The sequence below is a fragment of the Amblyraja radiata genome, chromosome 17, assembly GCF_010909765.2.
Source record: "Amblyraja radiata isolate CabotCenter1 chromosome 17, sAmbRad1.1.pri, whole genome shotgun sequence".
Lineage (NCBI taxonomy): Eukaryota > Metazoa > Chordata > Chondrichthyes > Rajiformes > Rajidae > Amblyraja > Amblyraja radiata.
This window is the reverse complement of record NC_045972.1, coordinates 35,374,023-35,395,829: the sequence shown is the minus strand read 5'-3', so window position 1 is coordinate 35,395,829 and position 21,807 is coordinate 35,374,023. Positions and strand designations below refer to the sequence as shown.

Genomic DNA, 21,807 nt, shown 5'->3' with positions numbered 1-21,807 from the left:
TGTGTCACAGGTTGTTTTGCTGGCTTGCCTCCATGAGATCCAAACTAAAAAATGTTTAACTGTGCTGGCGAATAGCCCAGTAGGTCTTCCGTTGCACTCTGCTATAGTTTACGCTTGTTTGAGTTGCACAAATTAATATAAAAAAAGTTGAGAATAATGAGGCCTAACATCTGACAAAGTAGTTTGTTATTTCAAAACTGACCCTTCATACCAAGATCTCGACTTGATCGTTAACAATTGTTAGCTGTGACAGAGTTGGCACACCATTACTTCTCATATGGTGAAGCTAAGTAGCTCAAGTGACGGCGAATCATCATGCCTGGATGTGCTCAATGCTTTCTGTGCTCTCTTTGAAAGGGAGAACATTGACGTACCTTCTTGGGCACTGACAACCTCCAACAACACTCTAATCTCAGGTACAGAGGGTGATGGCAGAAGATCCTTCAGAGCGGTGAACCATTTGAAAGCTTCTGGCTTTCATGTACCTGGATGTGTTCTTAAAACCCATGTAGATTAACTGGCTTGAATTTTTGTAGACATTGCCAACCTCTCACTACTATGGTCTGAGCTCTCATCTGGATTAAAAAGACATTCTTAATATCGGTGCCCAAGAAGTGCAAGGTGCCTCAATGACTACCGACCAGTAGCCCTCGTGCCCATTGTGTTTGTGTTTTGAGAGGTTGGGAACGATGCATATCAACTCCAATCTTCGTAAGGACCTGGACCTACTACAATTTGCTGCCGCAAATCAACAGGGATGCAATCTCACTGAGTCTCCACTCTGTACTGGACCACTTGAACAATTAGAACAGGTACGTCAGTCAGCTGTTCATCAATTACAGCTCTGCGTTCCACGCCATAAACCTTTTAACCTGTAAACAAACTCGGAACTGGGTTTCTGCCTATCCCTTTGCAGTTGGAACCTCGAATTCGTCATTGGCAGACCACGGTCAGTATGAATTGGCAATAACACTCATTTCTCTGACTATTGACACCAGGACACCTCAAGCCTGTGTACTCATTCTACTCTCCCTACACCCATAACTGTGTAACCAGACTCGCCTCCAATATCATCTTTAAATTCACTGATATCACCATTGTTGGACTAATAACAGATAATGATGAGTCCGGAGTACAGGAGGGAGACTGATAATCTGATTGAATGCTGCCAGAACGACCCTGATCTACGTTAGCAAGACCAAGGATCAGATTGTTGATGTCAATAGGGGCAAGCCGGGGATCCATGAACCTGTCTTCATCGACTGGGCGGTGGGGAGAGAGTCACCAGCATCAAGTTCCTGGGCATGCATATCTCTGAAGATCTGTAGGAAGGAACTGCAGATGCTGGTTTAAATCTAAGATAGCCACAAAATGCTGGAGTAACTCAGCGGGACAGGCAGCATCTCTGGAGAGAAGGAATGGGTGCTGTTTCAGTTTGAGACCCTGAGTTGCAGACTGATGTCAGGGAAGTGGGTGGTACATAGGTAAGGAAGTGTATAGATAAGGATGTGTAAGGTGTGAAAACAGGACAAAGGGGATGTTGTTCAAGGAAAATGTAGAATAGATCATTGTTAGTTGGCAGAAGGTAACAACAAAGCAAACAGATAAAATGTAGTTGGAGACAGTGAGACTGGCTAGAAAACTGGGAAGGGGGAGGGGATGGAGTGCGGGAAAGCAAGGGCTACTTGAAGTTAGAGAAGTCGCGAGACCAAGCGTAGGCTCGGCAATTGTTTTGCTGAACACCTCCGCTCCGCCCACCTAAACCTACCTGATCTCCCAGTTGCTCAACACTTTAACTCCACCTCCCATTCCCACACTGACCTTTCTGTCCTGGGCCTCCTCCATTGTCAGAGTGAGGCCCAGCGCAAATTGGAGGAACAGCACCTCATATTTCGTTTGGGCAGCTCACACCCCAGTGGTATGAACATTGACTTCTCTAACTTCAAGTAGCCCTTGCTTTCCCTCTCTCTCCATTGGTTTGCACTGTTATGGTTACTGTGAAATACTGATATTTTATTGTATTATTGATTATTGTATTTTTCTATTTGTTGTGTTATTGCTTTAATGGCCTGTAAAGGTGTAGCATTGTTCTGTTCCCAGTGCATATGGCAATTAAACACTCATGACTCTTGTTTTTCTATTCAAATTTTCTGTGTATTAAATGCCATTCAAACACAGTTGTCTTCTACTTTCTGTCATTTTTCGTGTTGAGGAACTGTTCAAAGTCTGCCAGTTTCCCTTTCAAACTGTCTGAATGTCCTTTCTTTGTGGAGACAATGGCTGAGCCATATCATCCCTGGACAACTGCTCTTCTGTTATAAACAGCCTTTTGTAATGTTTTATCATCGTTATATAGTTTCGCAATGACCTTAAAATGAATAAAGTTATTTACTTTGTTCAACTTCAAAATAAATAATTGAAAATAAAATTACAGAGACTTGGCAGGTGAAATGCTGATGAATGAACTTCTGCATGTTCATAAGTAGATCCACAAGGTCTTGTTAAAGGAAATGGATTACAAGGATATCTTGCCAATGACCACTGAATACAAACCATATATTATGCAGTGATAGACATTCATAAAAACCTGCAGATGCTGGAGACTTGAAATAAAATGGCAAACGCTGGGAACGCCCAACATGTTGGACACAATCTATGGAAAGAGTTGGTGTTAATGTTTCTCTTTGAAGACCCCACCCTTCATCAGCCAAGATATCCACTCTTTCACATAACTGTGTTTCCATCTGAAACGTACATCCAGTTTGTCTTCTTCCAGATGCTGTCTAACCTGACAAGTTGTTTTTGTTTTGATTCCAAATATTGTACAGCCTTGGGTGGACCTCATTTTGAATACTGTTGAGAATACTCCAAATGTGTATCAAGACCCATCTTTTTCATTGCCCCACAATTGGCAAATGTCTTCAGTTGCTTAGGCCCTTGTCTCTGGAAGTATGTCCCTGAACCTCCCAAACAAGCCAGCTGCTGCTTTTTGTGTGATGTTCCTTAAAGCTAATGTTTCTTATACCAGTTGGCTAACTGATATATTTTCTTTGACTATCTTGTGAAGCTCTTTGGTACTTTTTAACATTCTTAGTTGCATTATATAAATTGTGATTGTTTCGGTAATAGATGATGCCTTTACCATTGGAGGTTGATTATGCAAGTCAGTACAAATTGTATCTTGCACTGTACTTCTCCTTGTGTATCTCTTCATCTAACTGTTGTATAACCCTCCATATTTTTCTCCTTTTCCTTGCTTGATTTCCATTTAAATGCATTTATGCCTTGCCTCAATTATACGTGCTAGCCAGTTCCATATTTCTGTTAACAAAGTTTCTCCTGAATTTCTTACTAGATCAGAGTGAGCATGTTGTACATCTGGCTCCTGGATTTAATGGTGTTAAAGTTGAGCTTGGCTTTTGGGTTAGGAGACTTATGGTTTACATTGTCTTTCAAATTTGGTGCATGTTGTGGCATTGATAGCAGTTTTCAGTCCGGTAATCTCAAATTTATAGCTCATGCACCATTTGGCCAATTGTGCATATACCAGTCACCAAACAGCTCCACAACCATTACCGGCAATTAACTCAATCCCCTCCCTCACTTTTGTGTTGGTGGAGAAAATCTTATTTTAATCCTGTCCAGAGTGTTTAATTGTAATTTGTACTGAAAACACAACAATTAAATGATTTCTTACAGCAGCATAACAGGTCTGTAAATACAGTACTCAATAGGTACCATAATAAAACAAAGTTCAATAAAAAATATATATATTAATGAAAATACGAAACAAAAGTCAAAAGTCCCTAACGAAGACAGTTTGTAGTTTGAGGTTTAGTTGGTATTTGTAGTGTTCAGTATCCTGATGGTTTTTGGGAAGAGACTGTTCCTGAACCTGGAGGTCACTGTTTTCTTATTCCTACACACCTTCCAGATGGCAGGACTGAAACAAAAGCGTGACTAGGGTTGTGTGGGTCTTTAATGTTGGCTGCATTTTTGAGTCGTTTCCTATGGATCCCTTCCATGGTGGGGAGATCAGTATCCGTAAAGAACCAGGAACCACTTTTTGTAATCTCCTTCATTCCTGGGCATTTGTTGTGGGACCAGGTCATGAAGCAACCAATCAATATGCTCTCTACCGTGCACTTGTAGAACTTCAAGAGTGTATTATTTGACAACATATTGCATCTCAATCTTCTAAGGAAGTAGAAATGTTGATGGGTATTCTTTATGATTGCATCAATGTGCTGGGTCCATGACAAATCTTCAGAGATATGCATGCCCAGGAAAACCTATCTATGTGGACTCTCAAATGAAGGAATGAATCTTGGCAAGAGTCAATGAAAATTACAAGAACTCAAAAGTTGCTGAATGATAGTTTCCTGGAATCGAGGTCTGGTAAAATATGGAAAAACAGTATTTTAACCATCTGTTTGTAAATCTAGTGAATTCCATGACATCTGATTGTCTGTTATTAATGTTAAGTGCACATCTAATTGCAGACGACATAAAGATATCGCATTCTCTGCTAGGGCTTTAAGCACTGATAACATATTGATAGCCATGTCAGAGACCAACATGCCAGAGTTGGGGATAGCTGGCATGGCTTTACACGTGGTAGATCGTTTCTCACTAACTTTATTATTTTTTGTGTGACAACGGAGATTGATGAAGGTAAGGTGGTGGATGTTGGATATGTGGATTTTAGTAAAGTTCCTCATGGTAGACTGATCCAGATTAAGATGTACGGGATGCACAATGATTTGGTCGTATGTATTCTGAACTGGCTTTATCGTATAAGACAGAGTCGTGGTGGAAGGAAGATATTCTGGCTGGAGGTATGTGACCAGTAGAGTCCTGCAGGGTTCAGTGCCGAGACCTCTGCTGTTTGTGATGTATATAATTGACCTAGACGTAAATGTACATGGGTTGGTGAGTAAGTTTGCTGATGTCACAAAAATTGTAAGAGTTGCAAACAGTGATTCATTGATGTGTTATTGTCTCGTGTACCTAGGTAGTGAAATTCTGGTTTTCCATACAATACAGAGTACGCAGAAAATCATAACGTATCTGGCGCCGACAAAGTTACAAAGTACACATTAGAGTCCCGATGGTCCCTTTTGTTCTCAGCGCTCCGGCCGTCTCTCTGTGGCTCAACTCCCCCTCATACGGTTTGCCAGTGAACAGTCCCTCTCCTCTCCAGACCTTCACCGTTCGTGCCCTGAGGGAGGGGGTTTTGGAAGACTTCTGCCGTGCGGCCCCTTGGGAAGTGAGGGAAGCTGTCAGAACATGTAGTGGGATATAGATCAGCTGCAGAAATGGGCAGGAAAGTGACAGATGGAGTTTACCTCAAGCAAGTGTAAGGTGTTGTACTTTGGGAGGTCGAATGTAAGGAGAGAGTATACAGTTAATAGCAAGACCTTTAACAGCATTGATGTACAGAAAGATCCCAGAGTTCCAGTTCTTAGCTCTACAGGTGGCAACACAAGTAGATAGGGTGGTAAAGAAGGCTTATGCTTGCCTTCGTTGCTGGGGACTTTAAGCCGCATTTGGAATATTGCGTGTAGTTCTGGTCGCCCCATTACAAGAAAGATGTGGAAGCTTTGGAGAGGACGAAGAGAATGCTGCCTGGTTTAGAGGGTTTCTGCTACAGGGAGAGGTTGGATATGCTTGGATTGTTTTCACTGGAACGTCATAGGTTGAGGAATGTTTGTTCAGCATAAACATTCTGGGCCGAAGGGCCTGTTTCTTGTGCTGTACTGTTCTATGGTCTCGTCAAGCTATTCTGGTACGGTTGTGACACTAGTATCTACTTGACGAGTGAAGAATGACGCGGCTCAATTGTCTGAACAAAAAATAATGATATATTTAACCGGTGTGTTATGTTTGCCACTTTTTGTTCAAGCCATCATGTAAGTATTCCTTTCCATTTTTTTCCAGAATTTCTTTACAGGCTTCAGGATTTTGTTTTGTCAGCACAAATGAGCACCTATAACCAAAACATAGATAGACACATTGAATGAGTAGTCCAATCAGTAAATCTTTTGTGAAACTATTGGCCTGGCTTATAAAAAAATTACATTGATTCCAATTTGTGCCTTCCATCTTCCCCATTAGTATTAATACTTTCAGAACCACTTCCATTGTGAAGTCCACCATGATCACCTTGTAATATCTTTCTATAAAGTTAACTGAGTTAGCCACATTAATATTGATAAGAACAGGGTAGAAGCTGTATGCATTTAATGAGCAACTCTTCCAAACATCCATGAGCCTCTCCACTTCTTCAAAACTCAAGTGTGGACTGTCATGGAATACTTTTCATTTGCCTGGAAGAGTGCAGCAGTAGCTAGACTCAGTGCTGAACATTACCTTCACATTTCTGGCTTTTGATTTAACTGTCTTCCCCGTGACCTCAATCACCACAAAAGACAATAGCAATTATACTCGTATACTGAGGAAGCAGCCAGGATTATTAAGGCTTGACATCCAGGTATGGGAAGTAAATGCAGTCTTGAAGTTTACATATCCCAAGACTGAATATAACAGTAATTCCATTATAGCCATAGCAGTTGTTGTTCGTCCTTCGTAGTCGAAGAAGACCATGAGTGTTTTTGTTTGTGGGTCCGGAGGTGTCTGGTGAGACTGATCCGGCCCCGTAAGGCTCGCCCGCATATGGGACACAGTTAGGTGGGCGCTGCAGTTGAAGTGGCCATAGCAGTAATTGTTGAATATTTACAGTAGGTGAGTAGGTCAGTAGATTTGTGCTCTGTAATAACAGTTTCCCTGTGTTTAGCGCTTTTATGAGAATTATTCTTCAGCATTCTACATAATTGTATAAATTGATTTTAGCAGTTCTTTGTATTTTGTACCGTGAATGATGTACAGAATGTTTTTGCTGTTCCTTAACAGGGTATCTCTTCCTTCTTTCCAGTCCCCACTCAGCCATGACCTCATTCTCAATCTGACTCAGGACGGAATCAAACTACTTTTCGATGCTTATAATCAGAGACTAAAGGTCAGCTCGGCTTCTCTCTTGTTTCCCCATTACATTTTTTTTTTAAATCTGTAATTAAGCATTAGAATGTTTTGATGTGATAGTTATATTTACTCTGCAAATCAATCTCCCATGGCACAGCATTTAAGAAGTAAAGTTTAGGATTATTTTAAAGCCTATCTTTATAAGTGTCAATCATTATGTTGAAAATAATTAAATAGTAAAATGTCTGGCAATTTGGAAAGCAGAGAAGAAGAGTCGATTGATGCATCAGAGCGAGTCTGGAATGAGCTGATATTTGTTGCTGTTGCAGGACCACTGAAGGGAGGCTGTAATTACAATTTGGCATTTAAAGAGGCAATTTCCATTATAACTATGCACATTGGCATTTTTAATGTAAAAAATGACACCCAACTGTAATAATGTCGTTTCATAGATGTAATGCAGTAATACAAATGAAAAAAATTGCTGCATCGCTGAGCAACATACATCCAGCTCCATTTTGTAAGTGATTTATTCCTAATAGTGCCAAGACAAGCTACCCTTAAGTTGCATCATATGTTTGTTATTTACTTATTATTCATTGTTGATATGCTGTTGTATTACTGAAACTGAAAACTGTTTTTATGGTAATTTTGAGTGCTTGTAACTGCATTAATTTCTCCCTCTTGTAGATGTTGTTAGCATCAGAAATGCTCCCCTTCCCAAAGGAACAATGTTCAAAAGTAAATTTGGATAAACTGAGTTTCAATTTATCTTGGACCAGCAGTTAATTTTCAGAAGCCGTTAATTTTCAGAAGAAATTCTGTTAACCAGTTCTGAAGCTTTTAAGCTTTGTCAGAAGCTAAATATCCCACTAAATCTCTTGCAAGATATCTTTTAAGTTGAGAAATTAATGCTGTGAATCATGGAATGATCCAAATAGAATAATACAGGAGGAGCCATATGGCTCATTTTGTCTATGCCAGCCATTTGTAAAAGATCATAGATTGCTGGTCCATCCTCCTGGCTCTATTACGTTTACCTTAAACATGTATCTATTAAATAGGAATGACACAAATTTCACCAGGTAAGGATGGAAGGTTTCCTTTCCGTAAAGACATGAATGAACCAGTGGTTTTGATCACATGTGAGATCTACAATTGAGAATGAAAAGAAAGAATGCAAGACGACAGATTAGTACAATACATAAAATAACTTAGTGTTCCTTTTTTAGACATACAGAAGAAGGATGGTCTTTCTCAGGACTTCTGCTATCCTCATTATTTTACCACATTGGAGTTTTGTGTCACCTGCAAACTTTAATTATGCCCAGCATACCTATGTCTGGGTCGCTAATAAATGACCTCTGTGGAACACCACTGTATTCAAAGGTTTCAAAGGGCTTTTATTGTCACCTGTACTAATTAAGGTACAGTGATATTCGTATTACCATGCAGCCATACTGAAAAAAAAAGCAGCAACAAGACATACAACTACATAAAAGTTAACATAAACATCCACCACTGCGGATTCCCCAAATTCCTCACTGTGATGGATGGCACTAAAGTCTAATCTTCTTCCCTCTTTATTCTCCCGCGATCGGGTTAGTCGAACCATCCGCAGTCGGGGCGATCGAAGCTCCCGCAGCCGGTGATCGAAGCCCCCATTTCGGGGCGGTCGAAGCTCCTGAGGCTTGGAGCACCCGAAGTCGGTCTCTAACCGGGGACCACAAGCTCCACGATGTTAAAGTCCCGCAGGTTCCTGTGGTTGGGGCTCCCGGAGCCAGTCTCTGGCAAAATCAGCATTTATTACTTAAAGTGGTAATGAGTTGGTGCCTTGAATGATTACAATCGATGTATTGTAGGTGCTTGCACAGTCGAGAATTTCTATACATGGTCCAGCAATGACACAGGAAAAGTAGGGTTCCAAGTTAAGCTGTAAGTTGAAGGAAGCTGTTATTTACTGGTAGACACAAAATGATGGAGTAACTCAGCAGGTCAGGCAGCATCTCTGGAGTGAAGGAATGGGTGACGTTTCGGGTCGAGACCCTTCTTCAGACTGATTTTTATGTGCTGGTGTTCCGTTATGCCTAATGCCCTCAATCTTTTGGGATTGTAAAGAAGCTTGAGAGATGCTGTTGAAGATTTAGCAATTTGCTGCATTCCATTGTGTTGATAGTACACGTTGTAGCTGCAGACGGTTGAGGAAGGAGTAGTAGATCCAACCTCTGGGACTACTTTGTCCTGGATGGTATTAAGCTTCATGAGTACAATTGGAACGGATCTAAACAAATGGAGAGCCTTTCCTTTTATTCCTGACTTGGGTTTTGTTAATAATGGAAAGCATTATGTTGTGGAGCACAGTCATTTACCACAGGAAACCCATCCTTTGACCTTTTACTCGTAGCATTACATCTTGTTCAAGTTGAACGTTGACAGCATCCTTGAATATAGTACCTAGGGCGGTCAGTTGATCTTCAACATTTAAGTCTTGCTGTATTTTGATATGGGGATTTAATATAACCACGTGATTTGGTGAACCAGTTGACTCATCCACATTCTGTGGAACAAGTCTTGTAAGCAAAGATTATAGAGGAGCTCCTCAATAATCTTTGCTTATAAGAGACCTGACCATGTATGAGAACTGATTTCATTCGCTAAAGATATTAATGTCCCAGATGAAAACAATATTGCAGTTACATAACTGAATTTTAACGTACTTACTAATTTTATTTGGTTCTCAAACTGATTAGCTACATCATCCAGATCTCTAATCTATTAATTTAACTATGATACCATGGTTCATGTTTGCTTTTGAGGCTAATATTATTTTTCAGTCTGTGCAGCTGTTTGTTTTGTAACAGTGCACTAGTTAGAGCATGCACAATCTGCCCTTTGACTACTTTTTTTTGTTTGCTCCTTAGCTAATCATGAAACACGAGTCAGAATGAAAACTTCCGTGTTTATCCTGAGAGTAGTAGCTAGCAAGAATCATCAGAATAACTTAATTTAGCTAAACTCTCAATTCTGTAGCCTGTGCAAACCAAATTTAAAGCCATATAAGTTTGAGTTAAATGTTACACTAAATTTGTGCAATGAATGACATTGTATTTAGTTTTCAATGTAATGCTTATTACCCACCATCCATCTCTCTCCTCATGTAGATCCTTGACTGTAGGCAGCACTTCCTTTTTGCTGGTATGGAATTCTTGGACATTACAGGGCTCTCACTTAACTTTCAGTTCATTTCCCAATCCCTTATGTTATGCAAATAAATGGCTGATTCTTGGCTGATAAATGGCTGAAAATGATTGTTCCCAAACCTTATCTCTTCTCCTTCTCCTTCGAAAGTAGGCTCTGCTGTTGGATTTGACAGGCTATCTGACTGTGGAGGGCATTATGACCAATTCCAATCCTATTCCATGTCCAGCAGAAATTACATGATATCATTGGAAAACAAGACTACCTCCCTTTTTTCTATTACTAGGAAGCCAGGGCTTATTGTAATGCCTTTAGTGGGATTGACTCATGGCGTAAGCTGAAAGTCACCCTTTATTTCATATGTGTAAGAAGGAACTGCAGATGCTGGTTTAAATGGAAGGGTCTCGACCCGAAACGTCACCCATTCCTTCTCTCCAGAGATGCTGCCTGTCTGAGTCACTTCAGCTTTTTGTGTCTTTATTTCATATGACTCAGTTGCATTTACTTAAATCAATTTTCTACAATAGAAGCCCTGCGGTGGAAAATCCGTAAGTAATGTCCAACATGATTATCATATTTTTCTTTGAAATGTAGTGTTTGGGCAATGTTTGAATAATTTCTTCAGGTCTTTATCAGTATATTCTAGTATCTTTTTTTACACCATTTCTGCAGTACAAAATAGGAATTTTTTCTTTTTTTAAAATGGAACTGTTCATAAGCCTCAATCCCCTCATTTCTTTGGGATTTTTGCTTCTGTTTAAATGATTGCTGAATTGCACTAATATAAAGGGAGAATTTAAACTAAATTGTATAATTTCATTGTCCAACCAGATTTTTGGGAATGATTCACTTTCACTTGACCCGATGAGCAGTATATTTTGATTGCATGAGCGTTATCAATGAATTCGGAATTTCTATATCCAAAGGAAGCCATTGGACCCATCAATTCTGTGCCAAATCCTTATAGATATCTATTCATGCCATTGCCAGGCTGTTTACTCAAGCATTTCATTTATTTTTCCATAAGTGCCTATCCAGTTTTCTTTGGAAGGCTCTGTTTAAATTACTTTTCCACTACTTGTGAGTTCTGAATCATAGAACATAGAAAATAGAATGGTACAGCACAGGAACTGGCCATTCGGCCCACAGTTTCTGTGCCTAACATGATGCCTAGATAAGCTAATCTGCTCTACTTGCAAATGATCCGCATCCTTCTATTCCCTGCATATCCACATGCCTATCTGAAAGGCTCTTAAATGCCACGATCGTGTCTGCCACCACCACCACCATCCTGGGCAATGCATTCCTGGTACCCACTGCTCTCCGTGTAAAATACTTGCCCTGCATATCCCCTTTAAACCTTGCCCCTCTCAACTTAAAGCCATGTCCTGCTGTTTTTGACATTTCAAGGAAAAAGTTTCTGACTGTCTATGCTATCGATACCTCTTGTAATTTAATATACTTCAGGACAGCCTCCGACACCTCGGAGTGAACAGCATGTCTCTCCAAATTCTCATTACAGCTAATATGCTCTAATCCAGGAAGTATTCTGGTAAACCTCTTCTGCACTCTCCCCAAAGTCACCACATGCTTTCTGTAATGGGGTGACTAGAACTGCCCATATTACTCCAAATGTAGCCCAAAGTCCTACAAAGCTGCACCATGACTTCCTGACTCTTGTACTCAATGCCTCCACCAATGAAGGCAAGTGCATTGTATGCATCACACTCCAATCTGCAGTGCTACTTTACACTGGGGAAAATCCATCTTATCTATGCCCCTCATTATTTAATAAATCTTTATGAAGTCACTTCTCAACATCCTTCGTTCCAGGAAGAACCGTCCCAGCCTATCCATTCTCTTCCTTATAACATAAACCTTCCAGTCCCAGCAACATCCTTGCAAATCTTTTCTGTGTCCTCTCCATCTGAATCACATCTTTCCTATATTATGGCGACCTGAACCACACACAATATTACAGATACAATCTCACCAATGTCTTGTTCAACTGTAACATAACATCCATACTGTATGACTATGACAACTCTCCTCTTGGGAATCAATGTAGTGATATGCTAAATTGTACTGATGTCAAGGATAATATACTTCTGCAGGTGCAAACCAAGACTGCACACAATTCTTCAAATGATGTCTCAACAAGACTTCTTACTTTCATACTCCATTCTAATTGCATTGAAGGCTACTATATATTATTTCCAGTCCTAGTTGGTAGCTGTGTTTCTTTACTCTTTACATCTATATCAACTTCCCTCTGAACATCAACATTGGTTACCTAATGTTTTACAGTATTCTGTTCTATTCTTACGGTGTTGAATAATATCTAGTTTTTTCTGCTTGTGCTTAAACTTGGATTTTCTTTTGGCTGAGTGAGGTGATTTTTTTTTTGGCTGTTTTCATTGGTGTTTGGAAATCTTATACAGTATAGTGTTGGTTATAAAATATGTGAAAATATGCACAACAAAATCAAAATATGTTCTTATGGTAGACGCAAAGTGCAGAAGTAAGTCAGTGGGTCAGGCAGCATCTCCGAAGAAATGGGATGGGTGATGTTCAGGTAGGGACCCTTCTTCAAACTCCTTTTTCTCTAAAGATGCTGCCTGACCCACTGTGTCTATCTTCGGTATAAACCAGCATCTGCCGTTCCTTTCTACACACATTGTAAATTCTTAATTTATTTTATTCATTGGCGGAGTAGGATTATAATTTCTCCAGTTGTTGACACGGCCACTTGTAGGATTTTGGAAAACCTACATAGTGTTTTGTGTGACATTTAAAGTCCGGACACTGCTTCTGCAGAGTTCACTAACTAATTATAACTAACATAAAAATAAATTGTGAAGAAGAGGACAATGTCACTTGGGGGTTTTGTTAACGATGAAATTAGGGATTGTGAATCAAATCAACAACCCCTTTGAGCTGTTTTGCCGAAAGAGCTGCAGCAACAAGAATTCTAGCACATTCACACCAGCTTTGTACACAACTGTCCAGTTGTAGTTGTTCTGATCTGTTTCACAAGCAAGAATTAAAAACCAAGGAATACTCCAATGATAGATGTTAATACTCCTCAGTAGCAACACAGTTTAGAAAAGTTTTTACTGCAATCACTGGATTGCTGTGAAATATCTGTTCTGATTCTCTGAAGTTGTTCTTTGTTAGAAATGTACTTGCTCTGATTGTGGAATAATGCAGATCTAGAACCCCTGCCACTATTGAGCAGTATGATAACTGACATCCTGAACTTTACGTGTATGGAGATGGTGGATTTCTTTCTTTATTTTGGTGTATTATTCGAAGTTTTGTGATAATTGAAAATAGAAACACTTTTAGTGCTATGTCAGGGAATACTGTAGCATCAGCACCAAAGGTGATCATGTCAATCACAATGCTGCATCAAATTTATTTTACAGAAACTATTAGCAACCATCTCATTAATATATAGAAACATAGAAAAATAGGTGCTGAAGTAGGCCATTCGGCCTTTCATGCCAGCAACGCCATTCAATATGATCATGGCTGATCATCTACAATTAGTACCCCGTTCCTGCTTTTTCCACTTATCTCTTGATTCTTTTAGCCCTAAGAGCTAAATCTATCTCCCTCTTGAAAACATCCAGTGGATTGGCCTCCACTACTTCTGCGGCAGAGAATTCCATAGATTCACAACTCTGGGTGAAAAAGTTTTTCTTTATCTCAGTCCTAAATGTCCCACCCGTTATTCTTAAATATATTGTGAACAAGATTGAAAGTCTTAATTTCTGACTGGCATGTGTTTCCTTCAAACTGCACACATTTCCAGAAAGGCCCCATTCCATGAGATTACGACTTCATTCATCTTTTTACAGAAGATGAGATGCATTGTTCCAGAATGTGTCCTAAATGTGTTATGTGAATTCATCCTTCAAACTGCTTTTGGAGATTTTGTTTGGTTAGTCACTGTGTGGGTTAAAATGCTTTGATTATTGTATTCCATCTGCAAAAGGCTTTTCATATTTCTTTAGTTCCTTCCAAATAAATGTCTCGTGTGAAGAGGCCTACAAACCAATGTTTATAACCAATGTTTGTCTATCTCTTATGTCCATCCATTACCATTTCTACTTCTGGTTCTTCTGGATTTCAATGGTTTCGCACTAATGTCCATAGTTAATATCCATGTTGTTTGTCCTTAATCAACTTAAAGACCCAGACATCTTTCATTCTTGGCTTTGGTCACTTTGCAACCACTTTTCTTTAATAGCTATTACATCAAAGCTATTCACTCCAGCTGAAATAATGGCCCATTAACTTTGTACATTGATGAACTATTATATTTACTATCCCAATATACTTAATCCAGTTTTACTAGATTGAAATGTCAATTGGAAGCTTGTCAGTAAATTAGTTCTGGGGCAAAGGGATGGTGCTTAAAGAGATTTGGAGTTCAGTGCACAGGACAGGACAAGAATTCTAAATGCTGAACCAGATTTTAGCTCGAGATCTACCCACTTACAAATTTCTATACTCTCAAAATTCCTGTTGAGTAACTTCAACAATGCTGATCATAATGAGGTGGGTTTTTTTACTGGCCAACACAAACTATACTGTTGTGCAGCCAATGAAGTAGTGGGCAGGCAGGCAGAACAGAAGATGCTGAGTTGGGAACAATTCTTGGAATTCTGCGTCTATTTTAATCGGTGAACATTAACCATTTAGGAATCATTTGTGCTCCTGTGTCACTTTTGTAGCACTACCACTGTGGGTCTCAGTGCATTAGGTTAGGTCAGTGGGCTATATCAATTGGAGATTGAAGTTCAAGATCCACCTGCTAGCTGTGGAATTTAAACTGATAATTCAGTTTAAAACAATCATTTTGCCATTGCGATCATGAAACGACCGACTTGTTGTATAAATCAACAGTGATTCCCTGTTGTCCTTCAGGCACGAAGTACACAGCCCTGTCCATATGCATACAGACCCACAATGGCTGTTTCCCAAGTGCAATGGCCAACCATGAAGTTGTATCAAAATCTACCAGGTTAAAAAATAAATAAATCTGTAAATCCACCCATCATTAATCAATGCATTGAATTTAGCTCCTACTCCTGCTTCTACTGGTGAACATCAGGGGAGTGGCATCTCATTTGGTAGCGCTGTCTTACATATTAGTTGAATACTATCTGGTCATCATACTTTTCTGATATAATCACCAAAATAATCCCTAGTATGTTATGTTGCAGAGAAGACTCTTCAACAACAGGCATGTTGCTGTATTTAGACTGAGAATGGTCCTCAAAACTTCAGTATTGGCTCCAGTCCAATCCAATCTCATAATATAAAATCAAACACGAGCAAAGAAATTATCTGATTTCTACTGCTGTCTTCATTGCTTAAACCTTTGCCCCTCCATGCAGAATAACATCTGGAAGAAGCTTTATGAGAAGGATATGAACATGACTTCAGATCAGGAGTAGCTCATTTGATCCATCAAACCTGCTCTGCTTTTTAAAAATGCTCTGCCTTCTTCCCGCACCCCCCCCCCCCCCCCCCCCCCCCATCAGTCTGAAGAAGAGTCTTGATCCGAAACGTTGCCTATTTCCTTCTCGCCAGAGATGCTGCCTGTCCTGCTGAGTTACTCCAGTAATTTGTGTCTACCTTCCTTTAAAAATATAATTCCTTCATTCAGTTTGTGCACAGCATTGGTTGCCAGGCTGTCTTTAGCTGTGCACAATATTCCAGATGTAATCTCAATAACAGTCAATGTAACTGAGGCAGGGCACAAAATGTCCTTTCAGTGAAGGGCTTCAATTTTCAAATCATGATGGGCAGAAGCACCAGCACTGAAGGATATAGCAGCCTGACTGAACTTGAAGCAGGTTGTCACCAAACTAATAGGAGAAGCCTTTATGATCTCCTCTTCGCCAACCCATTCTATTACAGATACCGCAATGTAATGGTTAAGTTATTGGACTGGCAGCCAGAATTTTAGGCTATTGATCCAGAAATGCAAGGTCAAATCTATCCAATACTCCGCCCCCACACCGTGATTGTTGGGGAATTGAAGTATATAAATCCAAATAACGAAATAAATCTTCCATTTAACATAATGTACTTGTAAAGGTGATAAATTATTGGATTTTCATGAAGATCCTGATTTATCAATATCCTATCAGAAAGGGAAATTTGCTGAACATGTCCATTCTGTTTTGCATGTGACTCAACTCACCGATGAGAACTATAATTCACGCAATTAGGAAATGGCAATAGATGCTGGCATCATTGGTGACTCTAGCCTCCTTAAGTGAAAGGAAAAGGTGCAATTGCCTGTGATAATATTGGTAGGGGAATACAAGTATACAATCCTGCAGTTAAAGTCCCGTTATCACATCAAAACCATGGGAATGTGAGGAGAATCAAATGAAATTATTGTGAATGGTGTTTGAGGTCTGTGCAGACTCAGTGTGCCAAAGCGTCTAAAACGTGGAAATCATGAGCATGGATAAAGAAAACAAGTAACTTTTATGACATTTGAGGAGTTGTGTTCATTCCTGCTATGGAAAGATTGAGTCAGCCAATGTCACTAATTCTATTAAATGTGAGACAGCCAATGCCACTGATTCTATTAAATGTCTAACCTTAAGATTTGAGCTTGCATGTGCAATAAGCCTACTAACACAAATGGCAGAACCACTACCCTTGTACAACTTGCAGACATGCAGAATTACTAACCGCAGAGAACTGATTTTAGCAAAGAATGGAAAACAAGCAACTTCATAATTGGAGGTGATCAACTTTAAGCAATTTTGCTGATAACCAACCTCAAACAAAGGGTGAAAAACAACCCCATATTTGAAGAGGACCGATGACATCATGCTAATGGATGACTGATGTAAAGGACTATGTGGAAGAAATGTAATTGGATAAGAAGGGGGAAGGAAAGCTTTGTTTAAAAAGGTATATAAGGTAATGCCTGAAGAAGAGGAGTAGCGACTCTTTGCAGGGTTACCTGGCCTGCGGCCGGATGAACTGATGTAAAGACTCTGCTCAATAAAAACGTACGTTTTTGGGAACCCAGTGGTCTGGTCGATTATTGTCGCAACAACCGATTAAAAAAAAAAGGCTTGAATCCTCACATTCATGTACAAATGGAAAATCCAAATGGATTTTCTTCTGCTAACTGCTCTTTTTTTCTGCAAGCCCTAATACTGCCTATCTGATCATATCTCTGTTTCCCTACTGACATGATTAATGCATTTAAATATGATTAACTTCTATTAGGGATCTTCTTCTTAGATAGCCTCTCAGGAACATTTGTTCCAGTCTGGTTTAGTGGATTCAGAGATGGCACTGTGAGATTTGAACACTCTCCCACAGGCTGACTTTAGCTGTTGGACAGGAGATGTCTTATGGGGTAGATGTGTGGGAGGTTAGTGAAGAGGTATGCTTCCGGAAGTGGCGGCGCTGTTGAACGGCTGCGGCTCGCCTGCAGTCCGTCTGTTTTTACTTTTTTTGGGGGTTTTTTGTGTCTTGTTTAGTTAAATTTTTAGTTATTAGGCTGTGTTATGTGTTGGGGGGGGGGGGCTGAAACAGGGCTTTCTGTCTCTCCCTTCAGTGGAATGCAACATTTTCTTGTCGTATCCCCCTTCTCTGCCTCCGTCTGCGCTGAGGCCTAATGGCGGAGCTGGCGGCCTCCAACCTGCGACCGACCTCGAGGCTCCGGAGGCAGAACCAGCCAGGACTCACCAACACGAGGCTGGCCGTCTTCGAGCTGTGGCGGCGTTCGGGCGCTCCAGTGGCAGCGGCACGACTCGGCGCTCCCGTGAGGGCGGCCTGGCGCGGGGCTGAGACGGTGCTGGCTGAGACGCTCCGGTGGCAGCGGCACGACTCGGGGCTGGGACGGCGCTCCCGTGAGGGCGACCCGGCGCGGGGCTGAGATGGTGCTCCGGTGGCTGAGGCGACGTTCTGGAGGCGGCGACCTGAATCCGGGGCTCGGCTGCGGGCCAGTGGACGACATCGTCGGGAGCTCGCAGGTCACAGGTTGGTGCCTGTTTTCCGGAGCTCCGGCGGCAACAGCTGCGTCCGCTGGACTGGAGGGCGGCGGCTTCGACCACCCCGGGCCGCGGAGCTTGAACCGGCCCGTTCGCGGAGCTCGGTGAGCCGCGGGACTGATTACCATCGCTCGGTGGGGTATCGCCTCAGCGCAGAGGGAGAGAAGAGACAGTAACCCTAAGATTTTTGCCTCCATCACAGTGAGGAGGTGCCTGGTGAACTCACTGTGGTGGATGTTAATTTGTGTTTATTGTGTGTTTTGTTGTTTATTATTACATGTATGGCTGCAGGCAACGACATTTCGTTCAGACCAAAAGGTCTGAATGACAAATAAAGGATCTAAGTCTAAGTCCACAGCTTATGCAAGGTTTCCATGAGCTCCTTTCAGATGGATTCAAGGGTCTCGATTCCATCTTGAATGCACCTTCTCCACTTTGAAGAGTCTTGGCCCAGAGATACCTTGGGCACCTCATTTCCTTGACATGTGAGGGATAAATCCTAATGGAAGAGTAGCCAAAGGTGGGCTAAAGATATTGTGGTATTTGTAACGCTCATAGATTTCCAAGGTTTAGTCATGTCTCACAGTCCTGGGCAATGACTGGTGTAAAGTATCTTACAAAGATGCAATCCCGATTCAATACCGGCTGACCTATGACACAAAGGAGAGGTACACTAATGTAATTTTTAAATGGCAAAGATATGGAATTGGTTATTTGATTAATTGGTGAATTTCTCAGTGTGTGGAATTTTATTCCTTTTCATGAAAGTTGCTTGGTGTAGGCTGGATTGATTGACATTGTTAAATGTACATTTTAGGGATCCTACAGAATTAATATTTCAAATTTACTTTTGCTCGGCTCTGCAGAATTTTTTTTAAAGATCAGTCCGTCGTCTCATTATTTGGCAGTAGTTCTCAACTTGAAGAGCAGTTAGGACTAGAAGTGTTAATCTTTTTCCTCTATATTTATGTTTTTTTTTTGATTGTTTTTCTTATTTTGTTTTATTTATGGTGATGGTGTTGCACTGTTGTATATATCTCTGTGAAAAATCAATAAGAATTTAAGTGAAAAAAAAAGTGTTAATCTTTGGCTTTCTAACTTGACAGTGAACAGATTCAAACAAATTCGAGGTTGTGTTGTGTCACTTGGGGCCAAAGTACATCCCAAAAGACATTTGAAAAATTAGCTTGCAATCCATGTTTTCATAGAATAGTACGATGTTCTTGTGCTCCTGGTTTCTAGAGAATGCACACAGTGTTCCTTTTGTTCCTAAATTATGAATTTGTCCTTTGTTTCCTGATATGCTTATGAATAAATACTTTTGAGAACAACTAACACTTCTGGTTTAATTGCAAGTGCATTGAAAAATGATCGCCAGTTTGGATCAATGTATCACTTAGGGCCCTTGGGTCACATATGTTCAAGCTCTAGGCTTTGATGAAGGTGGGCTGCATTGTTCAATATGGTGCCTTTCTGATTTTAAACCAAGTCCAAGCGTGCACTCTTGGATAGATGCAGGGGATTTAATAGAATTATTTGAAGAAGAATCATGGAATCCATAGCGTTACTGGTAACTAGGTGGCATTTAGTTCTCGTTACTCTAGCTTCCTGGCAATTTAAACTAATTAACCATTTTGTCTTTGTAATTGCTTAATGTACCTTCACCTTAACTTTCTGCACTTCATATGAAAGCAGATGCACATCTCTCTGGTTAGCAAACAAAAGACACAATGTGCTGGAGTAACTGGGTCAGGCAGCACCTGTGGAGAACATGGATAGATGACAATTTGAGTATGGACCCCTCTTCCAGCTTCATTCTCTGGATAGCAATATCATTTCTCAAATACTTTTGTTCATTCTTTCAACCAAAGTACTCTTGCATTTTGTACTTTACCATTTTGCTTGTTCATTTAATATCTCTCCATTTATTGACTTTGTCATAGCCTACTTTACAACTTAGTTTTACATTGGCAGCAAACTTGATTAGATTTTACCGGAACCCTTTGCTGGTCTCTCAATACTGTATCATTTTCAGTTGCATATTAATCTATTCTCTTCCTTTCATTCCCCATAGATAGATCACTTTTACCGTGAAATTATATTTCTTGGTGGAATATATATATATATTTCTTAATAATTAAGAAATATATCTTCAAATGTTTACTCATCTACCTTTGATTCTTATTTCCTAATTTATTTTGGCCAATTGCTTTCCATTCTTAAGAAGTTAGCTATGTTTAAATTAAATACTTTTTATTCAGCACTAAGGGTAGGATTTAAGAGGAATCCAAATTCAATTAATCCAAGCTGGAGGCAGTTTAAAATAGCAAGAGATGTGACTGAATATGATTTTTAACAGACAGTAGATCAAATGAAGACAGAGAAAATTGAAAATTCCATTCAAGAGCAAGTCAGAGCGGAAATTTTTCCAGGCAGTCATTGTTGGAAGAGAAGTGCCAGAGAACTTAAAAAAGCAAACCGCATACTGCAAGCAGATGCTTGAACCCTAAAAGGGGAATAGAAAATGTGCTGAAAATATTGAGCAGATCAAGCAGCATCTCCAAAAAGAGAAAAGCCGTTCAAATTTCCTTCTGTTAACAATTTTAAGTACAAAGGGTGAGAAAATATGGGAAAGGGACAAAAGAGCAGAATGGAGTGGAAGGCAGAAATGATAAATAACAAAAAAAAATGGACAAAGCGGTGGAACAAAACAAACAAAAAATAATAATAGCCAAGAAATTTATATCCTCCTATTAGCCAGGGCTAAAGCAGCATTGCATTGTAGCAACCTTTCTATTAGAAGATTCCCAGAACAGTTGGGTTTCCCTTGGGGAAGAAGCACTATGTCAGCCTCTGTATTTGCTATTCTATAGATCCATTGCAAAGTCTCACAGCTGTCTGTACTTAGCCTCACATCAGTCGTCTCTGGGCCAGTCCTTAAAGGGACACACACACACACAAATACATAGTCGTTGCAGTAATACTGATTCAAGAACCAAGAATGATAGAAGAATGCTGCTGTTCCACGAATGGTTGCTGCAGTGATGAGAGAGGGATGCCCAAGCTCTTGGGGGACTTGGAGAGGCTAGAGGGGAACAATATCTGCAAGAAATCCTTCAGTCTACAGTTCCGGCAGGATGTTGCCAGTCAGGTCTCATTAAATAGTAATTACCATGAGTGCAGGCTGCACATGCCATGCTGCTGCACTCACTACCTTCTCAATTCTTCATTCAATCTCCCCTTGCAGCTACTCTCCCATCACCTTGATGTGTCTGTGCACTTCATGGCTCCAATAGCTCCATCTGTGCTGATCCACCCACCACATCTGCTGCTCATCATCTTGCCGGATCTATGCCCACCAGTACCCAACCTATGTATTATGCATTAGCAGGCGTTTGTTCACCAACATCATGCCATGTTCATTAAGGTCTGACCAAAGTGTCAAAGCTTGCACATAAAATAAAGCCATTTAACAAGATAAATGTACCCATCGGTAGTAATAAGACAGTCCTCTGCTAAGCAGCAGAATACACTGGCCAACACTAAATATTGACCTGGATCTGGAGGCTGAAATGTGATAATAACT

The 21,807-nt window shown here is 40.4% G+C and overlaps 1 protein-coding gene across 4 annotated transcripts in view; it reads left to right on the top strand.

The window, feature by feature from the left end:
- phaf1 (phagosome assembly factor 1) overlaps positions 1–21,807 on the top strand; it is a 74,536-nt gene that overhangs the window by 8,072 nt on the left and 44,657 nt on the right. For 3 of the 4 annotated variants that reach the window (XM_033036135.1, XM_033036136.1, XM_033036138.1), the window contains exon 3: positions 6,935–7,018. In XM_033036135.1, coding sequence (XP_032892026.1) covers positions 6,935–7,018 — 84 coding nt within the window. Of the gene's footprint in view, positions 1–6,912; positions 7,019–21,807 lie in introns of all 4 variants that reach the window. The other variant, XM_033036137.1, reaches the window with a different exon arrangement.